The following is a 16420-nucleotide window of genomic DNA, read 5'->3' on the forward strand; positions in this document are numbered from 1 at the left end:
GTGTATATGTCTGTGTGACTGTCCCTCTGCATATGCATGTGTGTATGGGTTTCTCCATATTTTTGAAAACTTCTCTCTCTGCCTCTATGCCTGTTACTTTGTTTATTCATATGAAAGTCACTGTGTGTGTTTGTGTGTGTATGTGTGTGTTTGTGTGTTTGTATGCCTTTATCTGTGTGTGTGTGTGTGTGTGTGTGTGTGTGTGTGTGTGTGTGTGTGTGTGTGTGTGTGTGTGTAATAAATATATAGGTTCATAGGTTCATAGGTGTGTACTAGGCTAATGGCCCTGGAGCCTTTATAAGCCTAGCCAGTAGAAGTGCCCTGGCATCGTGCCACCCTACATTAGTTCCCAGTGCCTCTATCAAGTAGATCCACTGGAGTGATCCCCAGGGTGAACTTTCTATTTCCCATCCACACATCAAGATTTCACTTGAAGAGGGCCAGTGAGATGCTCTGTTTCACATGCATGAGAAGTGTATTCCAGAGCATGTTCTGTTGATTGTGGTAATGACGTTGAGGTCTCTGGAGTTTGTGGTGCAGAGGGATTGGGATTTCTTTAGATGTAGCATTTCTAACAGAGCTGGGTCAGACATGGCTTTGTAAGTCAAGCAGAAATCGCCTCTAAGTAGACGATATGAGAAAGAGAATAGAAGAGTTTTTTTAGTCTATCTATGTAGAACATCTGTTTAAGGCCTAGGATTCTCTTCATGAGGTACTTTTGTGGCCTTTCCAGCTGTTGTATGTGTCTAGTGAGGTACATGCCAAATGGGGCATTATACTTGATGATTGGCAGAGAGATATGATGACCTCTTTTTTCCTGGACGTAAAACCCTTGGTAATGAGATGTGCCACAGAGAAGGACTTGCTGACCACAGTGGCAATGTGGTGGTCAAAGGAGAGGTTGCTGTCAACCTGTGTCCCCAGATTTCTTATAATGCCTTCCATGTTCAATGGGCTCCCAGCAATGCGGTAATTAGTGGGAAATTAGTTTTTCCCAAAGGGGATGAAGACACATTTTTTGGCATTAAGCTTAAAGCCATGGTTTTTGACACCAGTCATTGGTCTCAGTGAGGCCTTTCTGCAGGATGTCTACATCACTTGCGGTGTTAATAATGGCTCCCAGCTTGCAGTTGTATATGAACTTGGTCAGACAGAGTCCCTTCGTGTTGGCCTGGACTTCTGAGAAGTAGATGCCAAACAGGAGACGACCCAGGACCGATCCCTGTGGGACTCCACTTATGACTGGATTCTACAGTGGATATAAAATGTTCACACCCCTGTTAAAATGCCAGGTTTTTGTGATATAAAAAAATGAGACCACAATAAATCATTGCAAAACTATTCCCACCTTTAATGTGACCTATAACCGGTACAATTCAATTGACAAACAAACAAATCTGTTAGGGGAAAATATAAAAAAATAAAAAATGTACAAGAAGCTGGTTGCATAAGTGTGCACACCCATAAACTAATACATTTTGAAGCACCTTTTGATTTAATTACAACATTCAGTCTTCTTGAGTAAGAGTCTATCAGCATGACACATTTTGACTTAGCAATATTTGCGCACTCTTCCTTGCAAAAGCACTCCAAGTCTATCAGATTGTGAGGGCATCTCTTTTGGACAGCCCTCTTCAGGTCACCCCACAGATGTTCTATTGGATTTAGGTCTGGGCTCTGGCTGGACCATTCCAAAAATTAAATTTTCTTTTGGTGAAGCCATACTTTTGTTGATTTGGATGTATGCTTGGGGTCATTGTCATGTTGAAAGGTGAAACTCCTCTTCATCTTCAGCTTTCTAGCAGTTGCCTGAAGGTTTTGAGCCAAATGTGACTGGTAGTTGGAACTGTTCATAATTCCCTCCACATTTACTAAAGCCCCAGTTCCAGCTAAAGAAAAGCAACCCCAAAGCATGATACTGCCACTACCATGCTTCACCATGGGGATGGTGTTCTTTTGGTGATGCAAAGTGTTGTTTTTGTGCAAAATATACCTTTTGGAATTGTAGCCAAAACATTCAACCTTGGTCTCATCAGACCATAACACATTTTTCCACATGCTTTGGGGAGATTTGATGTATTGTTTTGCAAATTTTAGCTGGGCATGGATGTTTTTCTGTGTAAGAAAAGACTTCTGTCTTGCAACCCTACCCCATTGTCCAGACATATGCAGAATAAAGGAGATTGTTGTCACATGTAGTACACAACCAGTATTGCCAGACATTCCTACAGCTCCTTCAGTGCTACTGTAGGTCTCTTGACAGCCTCCTTGACCAATTTTCTTCTTGTCTATTCATCAGTTTTGGAGGGACGTCCAGTTCTTTGCAACATCACTGTTGTCCCATATTTTCTCCACTTTTTGATAACTATCTTCACTGTGTTCCATGGTATATCCAATGCTGTGGATTTTTTTTTTGCACCCTTCTCCTGACTGATAGCTTTCAAGAATGAGATCCTTTTGATGCTTTGTAAGCTCTCTTTGAACCATGGCTTTTGCTGTAGCAGGAAACTGAGTAAATGTCAGGAAAATCCTACTAGGACAACTGAACTTTATTTGGGGTTAATCAGAGTCTCTATAATTGATGGCAGGTGTGTACCCAAGAAGACTGAATACTGTAATTAAATCAAAAGGTGCTTCAACAAAATATTAGTTTAAGGGTGTGTGCTCTTATGCGAACAGCTTACTGTACTTTTTTTATTTTTTATATTTTTTCCCCTAACTGATTTTTTTGTTTTTACAATTGAATTGTACAGGTTATAGGTCACATTAAAGATGGGAAAGTTTTGAAATGATTTATTGTGGTCTCATTTTTTTTATATCACAAAAACCTGGCATTTTAACAGGGGTGTGTAGACATTTTATATCCACTGTATCTGTGAGCCAATTTGCAACCCACCTAGTGATATAGGGGTTGATGCCTTGTTTTGTGAGTTCATCAATAATTCCTGAGTGGGAAATCATGGACATTCTAGAAACTCAAGCATAGTGGATAGGTATGTGGGGAAGAAGATGTATATATGTAATATATGCTGTATATTTTGGATGCAAAATACATTCTCCAACAGCAATTACATCTTACAGCAACTACGAGACATTAGGCAGAGGAACTATTTTACACCAAACATATAAAAATAATATTCTGATACTAAAAGAAACACAAACCAGTAGAATAGCCCATTTTCTATGTACAATAGATCCTCTCTAGGGAGGGTGTTATTGGGGAATTAATGGACTTTCTAGGGATGAAGAGGACAAATTACCTGGGCAGTCTGTTACTTCTCCAATTGCACCCACCCTGTTGTGTATTATTGCTTGCTTATTACTGGAAAATATAGAAGGAATACCGCCTAAAATGTTAGAAGGTCTTTGAGGAGTTTAGTAGAGGATCAGGTCTGGAGTATTATCGCAAAAAGTCTCTAGTAATTGTGGTGGAAAAGAAGGAGTTCAAAAGCCAGGAACATTGTCATGGTCAATGGGAAGAAGTACATGGAAATTAATAAATACCCTGCAATGGAGGAGATAAGGAGGGCAACTGTGAGGGCAGCAGGATAAAATAAAAGAGGTGCTAGACTAGTGGACAGGTAGGGTGACTACAGTGAGTGGTAGGGTAGAAGTAGTAAGGGTTATGGTGCTACCACTAATGATTTATTTACCAAAACACTTGCAGGTAAAGCTGTCAGCAGTGCAGCTAGGGGAGATACAGAAGCAGAGCAGATAACGAATACCCTGGGAACCATTGCAGTTTTTCAAGTGATGGCCTCCCACCCTTTTTTTTGCTGGGGGCCCATGTATAAATGCTCATGTTCATTTGAATTTATCTTCCTGATTTAAGACGATTCAATCTAACATTATTATAATGCACCAATGCCTACATACACCAATTATAGTTACTTGATTTTGCATACCTCAATTTTCTGACTGAATTAAAAAAAAACAGCCACAGTAAAGTATTCCAATCAGCTTTACAGAAATGCAAACTAGTCCAGTAAAGCCAGACTAATGATTGTTTAACTTAATTATGTCAGCAAGGTAAGCATTTCTCACCTGCAAACATGCCCTGTATTCAAAATTATAGCCCTATTGATAACTTACACCTCAGATGTCTGATTGTGATAAAAATAACAATAATAGATTAATTGATTTATTCCACAATAATTGTTTTCACCTTTGTTTCACAGAAGCACACAGTGTCTCAGGTATTTTTACTAATTTCACTTAAATGCACACCAGGCCTACAAAGCAACACTATTTAAAGTAATCAAACAATAAGAAAGTAAATTGTTTTCATACACAGACACCCTTTAACACCCACCCAGCAGTTACAGACATTTTTTCATCCAAACTTCATCTGATTGTGGTAAATACATATACTTCAAACTCTTAGAGTAAGAATCAGGATAAAGTAAAAAAAATAAATAAATAACGAGGGACAAAGGTCCATAATCAGGGACATATGTTAAACATTACTGTTAAATATACTTAAAGTTACTAGAATAAAAGATTTTACATCAGCATGTATTTTCTGAAGTTCATGAAATCTGAAACTAAAATGTTTGTCATTATTTAGTAACTGCAAACATTGTTGATTTTTTGAAAAGCCACAATTTTATGAGAAACAGATCAAAGTGAGGCGAAACCTACCCTAGAAACCAAAAGAGTTCAGCCTGAGTTGCCAAACTAATTTGTGTTTTTCCAGGGTGTTGTTGACATCACCATGCAGGAACTCAGGCTCTAGTGTCTCGTGTATCTGAAATCTGAAGCTGGTGTGTCTCTCATGAGTGATCAAATGCTTAGAGGGCATTATTATAAAATTTAGATCATGTAGTTATGCCATGTAGATTTGATTGTGTAAGATGAAGTCCTCATCCTACTTGCCAACTGCAATATTAGCTATCCTTGGGGCCACAGCTGCCCCATTGCTATTCCTGTTGTCTGTCTGCATCTTTTGCCATTAAAAGTGAAATAATTACAGTCCAATACAAGTTTCAAGAGCTTACCTAGTATCTCACATTCTGCTGCAGTGATGTTGTTGTACTTCACTAGTGCTTCTGCAGCTGTATTTATGCAGTGCTGATGGAGTAGTACAGTGTACAAAGATTTAATGTCAATAGTAAGCAGTAAGCTGTCCTCACCAATGGGAATGTTCTTGATTTTTCTAATAAAATCCATGGAATCTTGGATGTATGATCTATTCTTCTCTGTCAGTAGTTTAAAAATATTGTCCAGATAGCTGTGGCTTCAGTGAATCTGCCCCCCACTAGCAACCACAGGTCAGTAAAAAGGATCATCCTTATTCTTGTTTGGTTTGGGTATTCCAAAAAATTTAGGAAGGTGAGGGCATGGTGTTTAAAGGCAATTTGAACAGGTTCTCTGATATTAGTTCAGCACTGTACATATCACATTGTTTCATCTCCCAATTCACACAGACATGCTCAATTTCATTCTTAATACATTTAGTGCAAAACCTCATGTCATCTAACATAGCCTCAATTTTAATGTTGTAGGTGGAGGTATCCGTGACTAAAATCCCTTGCCAGCTTTCATAATCCTCCTTGATTTATCATTGCTCAGCTGAGCTAGGGCCAGTCTATCACAGCCCAGATTCCACAGTTTTCTTAGATATGGAAATCTCAAACGACAAAGACACAGGGAGAATGGCAACTGATTTATACAGAAAACCCACCAGAGTAAACATGCTTCTACATTACACAAGTCTTCACCTTCCAAAAACAAAACACAATGTGGTAAAATCCCAAGGATACAGAATAGCACGCATCACCTCAAAACTCAGACCTTTTCTCAAGAATCTTAAGAATTTAGAAAATGACTTTCTAGCCAGAGGGTATGAGGTTAGCATGCTTTATTCCTTACTTGAACCCATCAGAAAACTAAAAAAAACAACAATGCCCCATTCCTTAACAACTGTCGGAGAATTCTAAAGCAATCATTTGGGAATGAAAAAGCAAAAGACTGTTGTATTTTGACATATTCCTGGGACTTTCAGTGCATCAAAGATACAATCAATGAAAACTGGGCTATAATATCTGAAAGTATGCATTTGTATATAGAGAGGGCAGGAACATCTGTAGCTGGGTTTAGACCAAAGCAAAATCTATAGACCGAAGAACCAAGAAATGTGGCCGAAATTGCACTTTTTGTATCTACATAAAGGAGAGTGATTCATTTATTTGCCCATACCTACAGAAAGAACTAGAAACTAATGCTGGTGGGGATTGTAATGCTAGATTTGCTGTCTACAGGGCCCAGTGTGACAGTTTTGAGGTGTTCAGTATTGGAAAAAGCATGGACAGGCTAAAAAGAAGAATATTAGAACACTTTGCTGAAATTTGAGCTAAATGTTATAATAGTGCTATATCTCTCTATGCATGTGATCACTCATAAGAGACATACAGGTATTAGATTCCAGATATTCACAAAACTAGAACCTAAATTCCAGGAAGGTGATGTTAACAACACCTTAGAAAGGCATGAATTAGTTTGGCAATTCAAGCTGAACTCCTTTCATCCTCTATGACTAAATTACTATGGTTCTTTGAAAAGTGTGCTGGAACTTAAAAAATGACCACATTGCATCTCTCATTAATTGGACTCATACAATATACACTGCTTATTGTGGATATTTTTTGTTTATTATGTATTTTTTGAAATTTTTTTATCCAGTCTTCATCTGTGAATGTCACTCTAGTATTTCAAAAGTATTAACTTACATTAGGAATACTTAGATTTGCTTGTAATTTAGTTCTGAATCTAATATAGACAAAACTGAGTGACACTAATAACATTTCTAATCCTTAGACAGCTACTGTTGCTACTCAGTTATAGATTTTGACTATAGTGAGAGTTTCTATATTTTATATATATATATATATATATATATATATATATATATATATATGTATACACACACACATATAGATATATATATATATATATATAGATATATATATATATATATATATATATATATATATATATATATATATATATATATATATATATATAAGTATATGTAATTCACTCATAAAGATGGTGCACGCAATGACAGAGTGCAACGGAGAACAGCATAACAGCTCAAACCACTATACTTCAGCACTTTTTAAGCACATATAACCACAATGCTGGATAATTCAAAGTTGATTTTAATTTGATAAATTTGAACATTTCAAAAAATAGCATATGTAGAAATGCCAAGGGATAGACCGCAAACCAGTTTCACCCTATGGCATTATTGGTGCATTTACAAGAAGTGTTAATCATCAGGAAATATATAAACTCCCTCTTTAAAGAGACAGTCCATCAAATCACTAAAAAACTGTTAGAACCCCCAAACACCAAAACTAAATATACATACCAAATATCTAAACCAATAAAAAAATTATATAACATTAAAACATGCTCTTTTAGACCAGGTTCGAACATTGCTCCTAAATAAATAATCCACATAATACTTTCTTTACGATTTAAAATATTATCTGACAAACTTTCTCCCACCACCAAGTCAATACCTACAAAAACAAAATGGGTAGTAGCATGGTTCAACAAGTGTTTATATAAAGCACTTCTTGGATGTCTACACTGAATATCACTCAAGTGTAACGCAATTCTCTGCTTAAAGCATCTAGAAGTCTGACCCAGTTTTTTTATGGACTGTGTCTTTAAACAGGGATGTTATATATTTCCTGGTGATTAGCACTGCTTATAAACAAGCTGATGATGCCATAGGGCAAAACCAGTTTGTGGTCTGTCCCTTGCCATTTCTACATATTATTTGAAATGTTCAAATTTATCAAATTAAAATCAACTTTGGACTATCCAATATTGTGGTTATATGTGGTTACATGTGCCAGAGTATAGTGGTTTGATATATATATATATATATATATATATATATATATATATATATATATATATATATATATATACAGTGAAATGGCAGCCAGGTAAAAACTGAATACATTGACTCCTGTGACTCCTGTAGTTCTATGTATTTGACATAGCAGGAGGTGACGTCAGTCACCCATGCTATGCACCTTAACGTACCATGACATTCCATGGTCAAAGGTACATGTAATTTACTATTTTGCAGGGGGTCAAGCCCCCCTGCACCCCCACACCTCCTGTATATTATATATACTAACTCCAAGATGGCACTACAGTGAGGAAATGGGCTAATTCCCTCTTCCTCACTGAACCACGATCTCAGTGCACAATGCTGAATTCAAATACATGAAATACACTACCCATTTACTGTTGTGTAGTCAAAGTATTTTGAGTCGGCATTCTGTCCATTGGAAAACTGCCTTTCGACCACATGCCAGTCAACAGCAGCAATAGTAAACCATATATATATATATATATATATATATATATATATATATATATATATATATATATATATATATATATATATATATATATATATATATATAGGTATATATATAGGTATACATAGTATATATTTCTTTTCTTGATTCTCTATTGATGACACCTTACAGTTACTCATACATATACATTTACAATACCCTTACTATTTTTTTGGTAGACTGGACATAGAGATACATTTTCCATTGGCTCTGTTTTGTAAAAGTAGCTAGAATTTAAACATAAATTATTTAACACATTTTTCATTCTGTTTTCAGACACTGTAAAAATATGCTCCTTTGTGCATGCACAAAGGTTTTGTGACATTGAACATATAGTGAATATAAAACTTTCGCTGCACATATAATGTGCACTTTTATATATTGATACATAATGGAAACTATACCTCTGTACCCCTAGTCTGTTCACATCATGTGTCTTTATACTTTAAACACGTAAGTTTTACACAGGAACATACAGTACGTTACACATTTTTTCTGTTTCCCCTGCACAGACTCACATATGTTGTTTACATACAAAGCTTGCATTGTTTACCTAAAGATTATAACACTGAAATAAGACTTAAATGCAACTTAATCACAGAGTTTTGTGTCAGTTTATCTTCACATTTCCATATTTTTATAATTTATAATTTACAAGTTTGCTGCTCTTAGAACTGAACTTAGGTATTGTTAATACAAATGAGTTCGATTTTTTATTATTTTGAACTACTTCCTACTTTTGCTTGACAATTACATTTAGACGGACAGTACAACTTGGAACTTCTAGTGTGTACAGACCTGAAGAAGAACTGAAAGTAATTTTAGCTGAAATATTTGAGTAAATTAATATGGTAAACACAATTGTATTTTATTATTATTTTTGTTTTATAAGGATGCAGTAAATAGAGAGACAGAGATTTTTAAGAATGTTGAATAGCATGGTGTTTTAAGATGTCCTATCATAGGGAGTCTGCCTCCGGTTGACTCATACGTCCATCCGGCCATTTTACAAAAGATAAATGTCACTGTGAAGGTACGTGTGACTGCTCACATCACTCAGGTTACATCAGTCATAAACAGATGGGTATAAAGTGGACATCAGCACGCACCTACGTCAAAACTTTTCTGCCGCTTGTGTGACTGCCATGTCCGGTCATTGCTCGCTTCCTTTTTACTTCTTCATTTTAAGGGAAGGAGTGGGGTTGGTTTTTACTACAGTTGGACTCATTTGTATTTACAGTGGAAACTTTACCACTCCCACTTCAACTACTATTTAAGGTATTTGTTCTTAAATGTATTAACCATTAAGTCTGATGGATTACTTGTGTGTGCTTACTAATAAAGAAACAGCAAATGCAACATATCCTGGATTGTTTTTTTACTTGATTTACTAAGTTTAAGAGATTTATTCTAGCAGACAGCTTTGTTTTTTTATTTATTTAATTATTTTATATATTTTTTTATTTTTTTATTTTTTAAGCTTAAGTTTAAGTTTTATAACAGTTAATACCAGTACTAGGTTTATATTGTTTCAAGTCTAGGAAGTATTTTTGTATAGTTATTCCACTGAGAACACCTGGTGGAAAGTTTCTTACAGTGCTTGATTTTTTGGGCTGTGTGTGACACTTGGCTTACTGAGACTTTGAGGGACTCTGCTGATTTTGTCTTGTTATAAAAAAGAATTTAGAATTGTATTTAGATATGTTACCGATGCATGTAACTCTGTATGAATTGCAGAAGGAGTCATTACTTAACACATTGCAGGTGCTGCGAAGAGCACTTCTGGCTAACATCAAAGACTGAACAATTCTAATTTCATGAACTTTAATCTTACTTTGAGTTAGGAATAGTGGACATTCCTGTCATGGTATTAAAAACCCAAAAGACTTGTAGGAATAAAAAAAACGTAGTCATAGAATTCTTCCAATTTATGGAGAAGTCTGTTTTTATTTATCTTATCTTATGTATGTATGTAAGCACGTATGTTTGTATATACTTATATATGCATGTAATTATTTATTTTGCTTTGGTTGTAATCTCATCTGACTTCTCATGACCTCCTGGATACTTTTCAGACTGGATTTAGATATAATTTTAGCACTAAAACTTATGAGAGTAAATGAGTTTATTTGTCTTCCATGATTTCTCAGATGCACTTGACAACACTGATTATGAGATGATTATTTTATTTATTTATTTGTTTATTTATTTATTCACCCTTTACTACTGGGAAAGCATGACAGTACAAAGTCCTTTTACAGCAGAAGCCCAGGGAGAAAAACTCAACATTACCTATATTGAATACCTGAACATTCACTGGGGCAGCTGCAGTGGCGCAGCAGTTAGCATTATTGCCTCATAGCAAGAGGTTCTCCTGTTCAATTCTTGGCTGGGGTGCCTTCTGTGTGGAGCCTGCATGTCCTCCCTGTGGTTGTGTGGGTTTCCTCCAGGTGCTCCCGTTTCATCCCAAAGACATTGGCCCTAGGTGTGTGTGTGTGTGTGTGTGTGTGTGTGTGTGTGTGTGTGTGTGTGTGTGTGTGTGTGTGTGTGTGTGTGTGTGTGTGTGTGTGTGTGTGCCTTCTGTGGAAGGTTGGGGGCCAGGCTGGCAACTTGATACTGTAAAACTCCACTGCCACTCATTCTGCGGACCGTTGTTCCACTGTGGCGACCCCTAATCAGGAAAAGCAGAAAGAAGAAGAAGAATGCCTGGACATTCACTGAGCTTTAACTTCCATAGTCCTTAAGTGGTTTATCTTTTATATTTTTCTGTGCAATTAGCATGTTGTAGCTAGAATTAACTCATCAAGAAGTTACTCATTAGTTGTATGATTCTTTAGGGTTTCTGTTTTTAGCTTCTTTTTGTCATTCACTGTGTATAAAAGATGGCATTTTAGGAAGCTGTATACAATATCAGTTATACTGATGATTTTCACTTGTAACTTTATCTTCATTCAGTAGCATGTTTCTTTTGCCATTCTTGAGAACTGCTTAGATACCATTTTGTTTTTGTTCTCCCTCCCTTAGACCTTCATCTTGACTGACCCAGTGGCCACACTGCATACATCCATTTGCCATTCATTCCTTCACCAACCAATGAATAGTGGTTGAGCCACAGGGATGGCTTACCAGTTTCCAACCAGGGTGATACATGCTGCAACCCCAAAGACAGAGAGGACAACAACTCTATGACACATTTTCATTCCCTATCCTAGGGGTTCATGTTCAAACCAGGATAGGAACTTGGCCAGCCTTCCTGGACACCACCATTGACTGGATAGTAGCGTAGAATAAGACATCTACGTTTGATATGATGATAATGCATGCATCTGTTAGAGCCACACACGCTCATTACCTAACCCCCTCTTCCCAAATTAAATAATAGTTTAAGGATGGTAACAGCTTTCCAGGGTTTACAATAAAGTAAAATATTTGCCTGATGACATTTTATTCTCAGTCAGTGTTCAGTCCCTTCTAGGAATAATGAAATCATTGGCATAGGATAATCTTAGCTTTTGTTTCTGTGGAGTTGCAGAGGTAGAACTGTGGGGGAACTGGTTTAGACAAGGAATGAATTGCCAGGGTACTTACCAGCCCGGCAATGGCTCCTTGGCAGATTGTAAGGCGGCCCAGAGGAATTGTGATGAATTGTGAAATTAAAAAGCTGTTATAATGTGGGTATGTTGAATCAGAAGGGCCAGATATCGATGTGCTGTCTGTTGTCTTGTAGGTTTAGGGGAATGCTATGAAAGAAATCAAATGGCCTCCCTGACATTCCTGCCTTGTGCACATCTCATAATAATTGCCTTCTATTTGAGTAAATGGCAATAAACACATGGCTGCGGTAATTTAATCCATCTGAGATCTCTATGTTTTTCATTGAATATGCAGCTTGTGGCAACCCTGATTTGTAAAGCATGCAACTTCGATATATTTATTGTCAACGGTGCCAGGGGAATGATAATGTTCTGAACTGGTTTTTGAATATGGCTCAAAGGTTGATATGGATCATTAAATGAACTATGAACACTATTTGATATGGAGCATTAAATGAATTGAACACTATGTTAAATGTTTTCTTAAAGATCATTCTGTTAGTATCAATGGCAAGGTAAGATATTGGTTCACTAAACTTTATTGAAAGCAGGTAGAGCTGTACCAATCTCAGACAAATAGATGGGACCAAAGTAAAATACATTTAGCACATGCTGTATTTAGACATCTTGCACAATTACATGCCTATTTGTATTCAGAAAAGCTGCTGAACAGGTTAAGTTGCATCTATCTATAACTGCAATAATTTAAGTATCCTGGATAATGCAAACAATTTGCATCTATCTATAACTGCAATAATTTAAGTATCCTGGATAATGCAAACAATATATTTTCTTAACAAAGCTATCTGAGGTAAGAGGTGAAAGAAAGAATGAAATTGTTGTGGAATTTTATTTCCTGGCAGCCAGTCATTCTTATGTAAAGCCTTGTATAAAGTATTTATATTCAGTTGTCCTAGGTATGCAATTTATTCAAAATATGTTTTTAGTGAATTAGATATTAACTGTACAAGGTTTCTCGCACAACATTTGAAAATAAAGGTATGTCATTTCTACTAAACATTTCTCATGTTTTCAAGATTTTGTTTTATGAGAAATAGGAATAGTATATATACATTTGTGTGCTGATTTCTTACTGTTGATGATACTGTTTCTCACTGTAGATTTGGTCCTTCACTATGTGGGTGCTCAACGTATTTAGTATGCTTCTGGTTGCTGTGGTGTTTCAGACAATATCCTGTCAAGGATTGACTAATGCTTCTGATGTATGCAGACCACTTTCTGAAATATGTGGATTATCTGGAAAAGGCGAGAAAGGCGAGAAAGGTGAAGCAGGTAAAAATTAATAAAATGAAATTTTACATGTATTTCAGAAAACATTTTCCATTTCTCTAATTTAACTTTTGCAGATCTCAAAATGAAACACTTTAACACAGAATTATGATAAAATAAAAAGTTTGGATATGAAACAAAAAGAACTTTATTGGAAGGAGTTATGACAGAAAGTTTTTTTTTTTTAATTTGTATTGGTTGATCGCATTAGTCAATTGCCTTAATCAACTTGCTAGTGAAAGGATAAGGCTCTTAAGAGAAAAACTCAACAGCCACCTGTCCGGAGGTGTTGTTGGGCCAGTGTAAGTGATAATAGTTGCAGTTTTGTTTGATGGATTTATTTGAAGAAGTCTTTATTCTTTCTGTCATTGTGTGTGTTGCTTGGTATAATATATTTAACGTAAATAATAAAAGTGTAGTGGTTACCTTATTGTGAGTTTGCCTTTGCCTTGGTGATTCCGGACTGGTGTAGCTGCTTTTCGTGGGTTTTGGGCCAGTGTAAGTGATAACAGCATACAATGTTGGAGGTTTTGGCTTTGAATCCAAAATGAAAGCTGTTATTATCCTTTCAATACTATGATTCCATCAGTGCTCAAACAGAGGACTTTCTCTGTATTTGTGTGTGTGTGCGTGTGCGTGTGCGTGTGTGTGTGTGTGTGTGTGTGTGTGTGTGCTTGTGATTTCACATTAGTCATACTAATCAACATTGTAGTAATTTGTGATTAACTTTCGTAGAATAAACAATGTAGTATGCCCCTGAATTATGAAAAGTAATATGTTAACCTTTAGTCTTCAAACTGACTGCTCATAAATGATCATTAAAAACTCTGGGTTTCAAAAACTATCTTAGCCGGATCAAACAGGCAGGAAACTGCTTTTCCCTTAAAACTATAATTTCCTGCAAATTTACAACTTTAAAATTATAGTAGAACAGTGAGAAAAGATGTCATTGAAACATGGAGCAAGATGGGGGTCAGTGAGATGGGGATCCTCTTGACTGCAGAAACAGCAGACACAGTAATATTGTACTGTGGATCAGAAAAAGATGAAATGTCAAATTATATTGAGGACAGTTTGCAGTCCATATCATGTGACAAAAGATGCAGATTCAGTATATACTGTGTGCCCTTACTGGTTTATTAGTACAATCTTTTGCTTGAGTATCATATGCCTTATTTGAGAGTAGTCCAAAAACAGGATATGCAAATTTAGTCTGAGACATGGTTTTAGAGTGAAGCTTATAAGGTTGTTAAGTGAAAGATATAGAGGTGTTTACTTAGCCAAACAAGTATCTAAAACTGCATAGAACAGTGTGCAAAAGTGTGAAGCCCCATGACTGGACTGGTAATCATGGAGCCACAGTCCTCACCACTGGCACCAGTGGGGGATGCACACTGAGAGGATGGCAGGTACACACACAGTATTTCCATATGTAGCTTTCTGCATTGAGTACAGTTTCCCTTAAGAGCACACACACAGAGACCACAATCAATTTTGGGATGGTTTCTCCCTCTTTCTCCAGATCCCCAGTAAGACTCCACTCCAGCACAGCTGAGTGACCAAGCCAAGTCCTGCCAGCACTCTTTCTCTGCCCAACCAGTGCTTTGTGTCCCTGTCCAAGTAGCCGGCATACACACACTTTGAAGTTTGATTTGCACATACACATATACCTAGGAAAGGCTGGCACATGTTTAGTAACTCTGCCCCCTTCTGCCCAGACTATAAGGTAGTTAACAATGCCACCAATCACTCCTTATCAGCTATTTTAAGGCCCTTAACAAAGGGTGTACAATCTTACTGTGTAATGTTACTATCAATACAAATTGTAGTTTGACCAAGAGCAAGGCTATTAGGAGTGGCCAACTGTGTCACCAAATAAATATGTAAGTACTCTCAGAACTTAAATATGTCTAGACAGATCAGCCACAAAGAAAGGTTTAAATATATTTAATAATAAATAATAAAAGAACAAGAAAATACTCAGTATATAATTACAGTGACATCAGAGTTGTAAATCACAGGAACTATTTCAAACAACATTGGAGGACAGTCTCAAATAAATCAAGAAAAACTTCTAAATTAAGCTTTGCTATATTCCAGACTTTATCTAAGAGAATTATACTGTTCCCTAGACTTACTTACTCAGAGCAAAGCAGAGGTATGGTGAATTGATCTTGCCAGGTCCAAGACAGAATGCAGACTGCTGTCTCTCTCTAAGACATTTCATAAATTAATATCTCAAATGTTACTGCTGGGATAGCTTGCAGAATGATATAATTTCTTGTTATCTGACTCTATCCAGATGAAATCCCCATTGTTGAAATCTGGCAGTATTTAGCATCTAACTGTGAAAATACATAGACCTCAGATCTTTTGGCAGATGATGGAAGTCATAAAACAATTTACATTCCTCCACATTTAAAGACAATACAGAAATCTCGATAGTACAGACATTGCGTCTGTTGCTGCACTGAAACTGAAAAATAACATCTTTTTATGGCCTGGCCATAAAATAATTTAATTTCAGTTATTTTTCTGAAGTTAACCTCCTGTATTCCAGATTCCACTGTTAAAATATACATTTAAACAGTTGCAATAGTGCATGTACATTTCTGTTCTTTTCCAGTTAGGTACACCATGGATAAAACATCTTTTCAGCAAACATGTCTGTGCAAACCTAGTTTTATATATATATATATATATATATATATATATATATATATATATATATATATATATATATATATATATATAGCCTACAGTTCTAATACATTTGTAACACAAGCAACTTATATGAATCATGTTGATATTCACAAATGGCAAATAATTCTTTACAAAATTCCAGATAGATGGGCTGGCAGTAGCTACCTTTCATGAAAGAAGGTAAGAGCTGAATTTGGGTCTATATCTCTTTGTCAAAAAAACTAATAGTTGAATAGCTTTTTGTCAAACCCTATCCATCAAAATCTTAATCCATCAAACATTTGTTTAAGCAAATTTTTCCCAGGGGAAAAATGCTTGGTCAATCACGTGAGCATCACAAAATCCCAGAATTTAAAACCCACCCAGGTGGGGGACTTTGCCCCCCACACCCCTCCTAACTAAACATACCAACTCCAAGATTGCACTGCAGTGGGGAAAAGGACAAATTCC

General features: G+C 36.3%; 1 protein-coding gene across 1 annotated transcript in view; it reads left to right on the plus strand.

The window, feature by feature from the left end:
- The window catches only part of LOC122790297 (pulmonary surfactant-associated protein D-like), a 365056-nt gene that overhangs the window by 84756 nt on the left and 263880 nt on the right, over positions 1–16420 (plus strand). The window contains exon 2 of the mRNA XM_044057799.1: positions 13099–13270. Within this exon, the coding sequence (XP_043913734.1) occupies positions 13099–13270 (172 nt within the window). The remainder of the gene's footprint in view (positions 1–13098; positions 13271–16420) is intronic.

Source organism: Protopterus annectens, chromosome 16.part0 (genome assembly GCF_019279795.1).
Source record: "Protopterus annectens isolate FY-2018-M chromosome 16.part0, PAN1.0, whole genome shotgun sequence".
In the NCBI taxonomy this organism is placed as follows: domain Eukaryota; kingdom Metazoa; phylum Chordata; order Ceratodontiformes; family Protopteridae; genus Protopterus; species Protopterus annectens.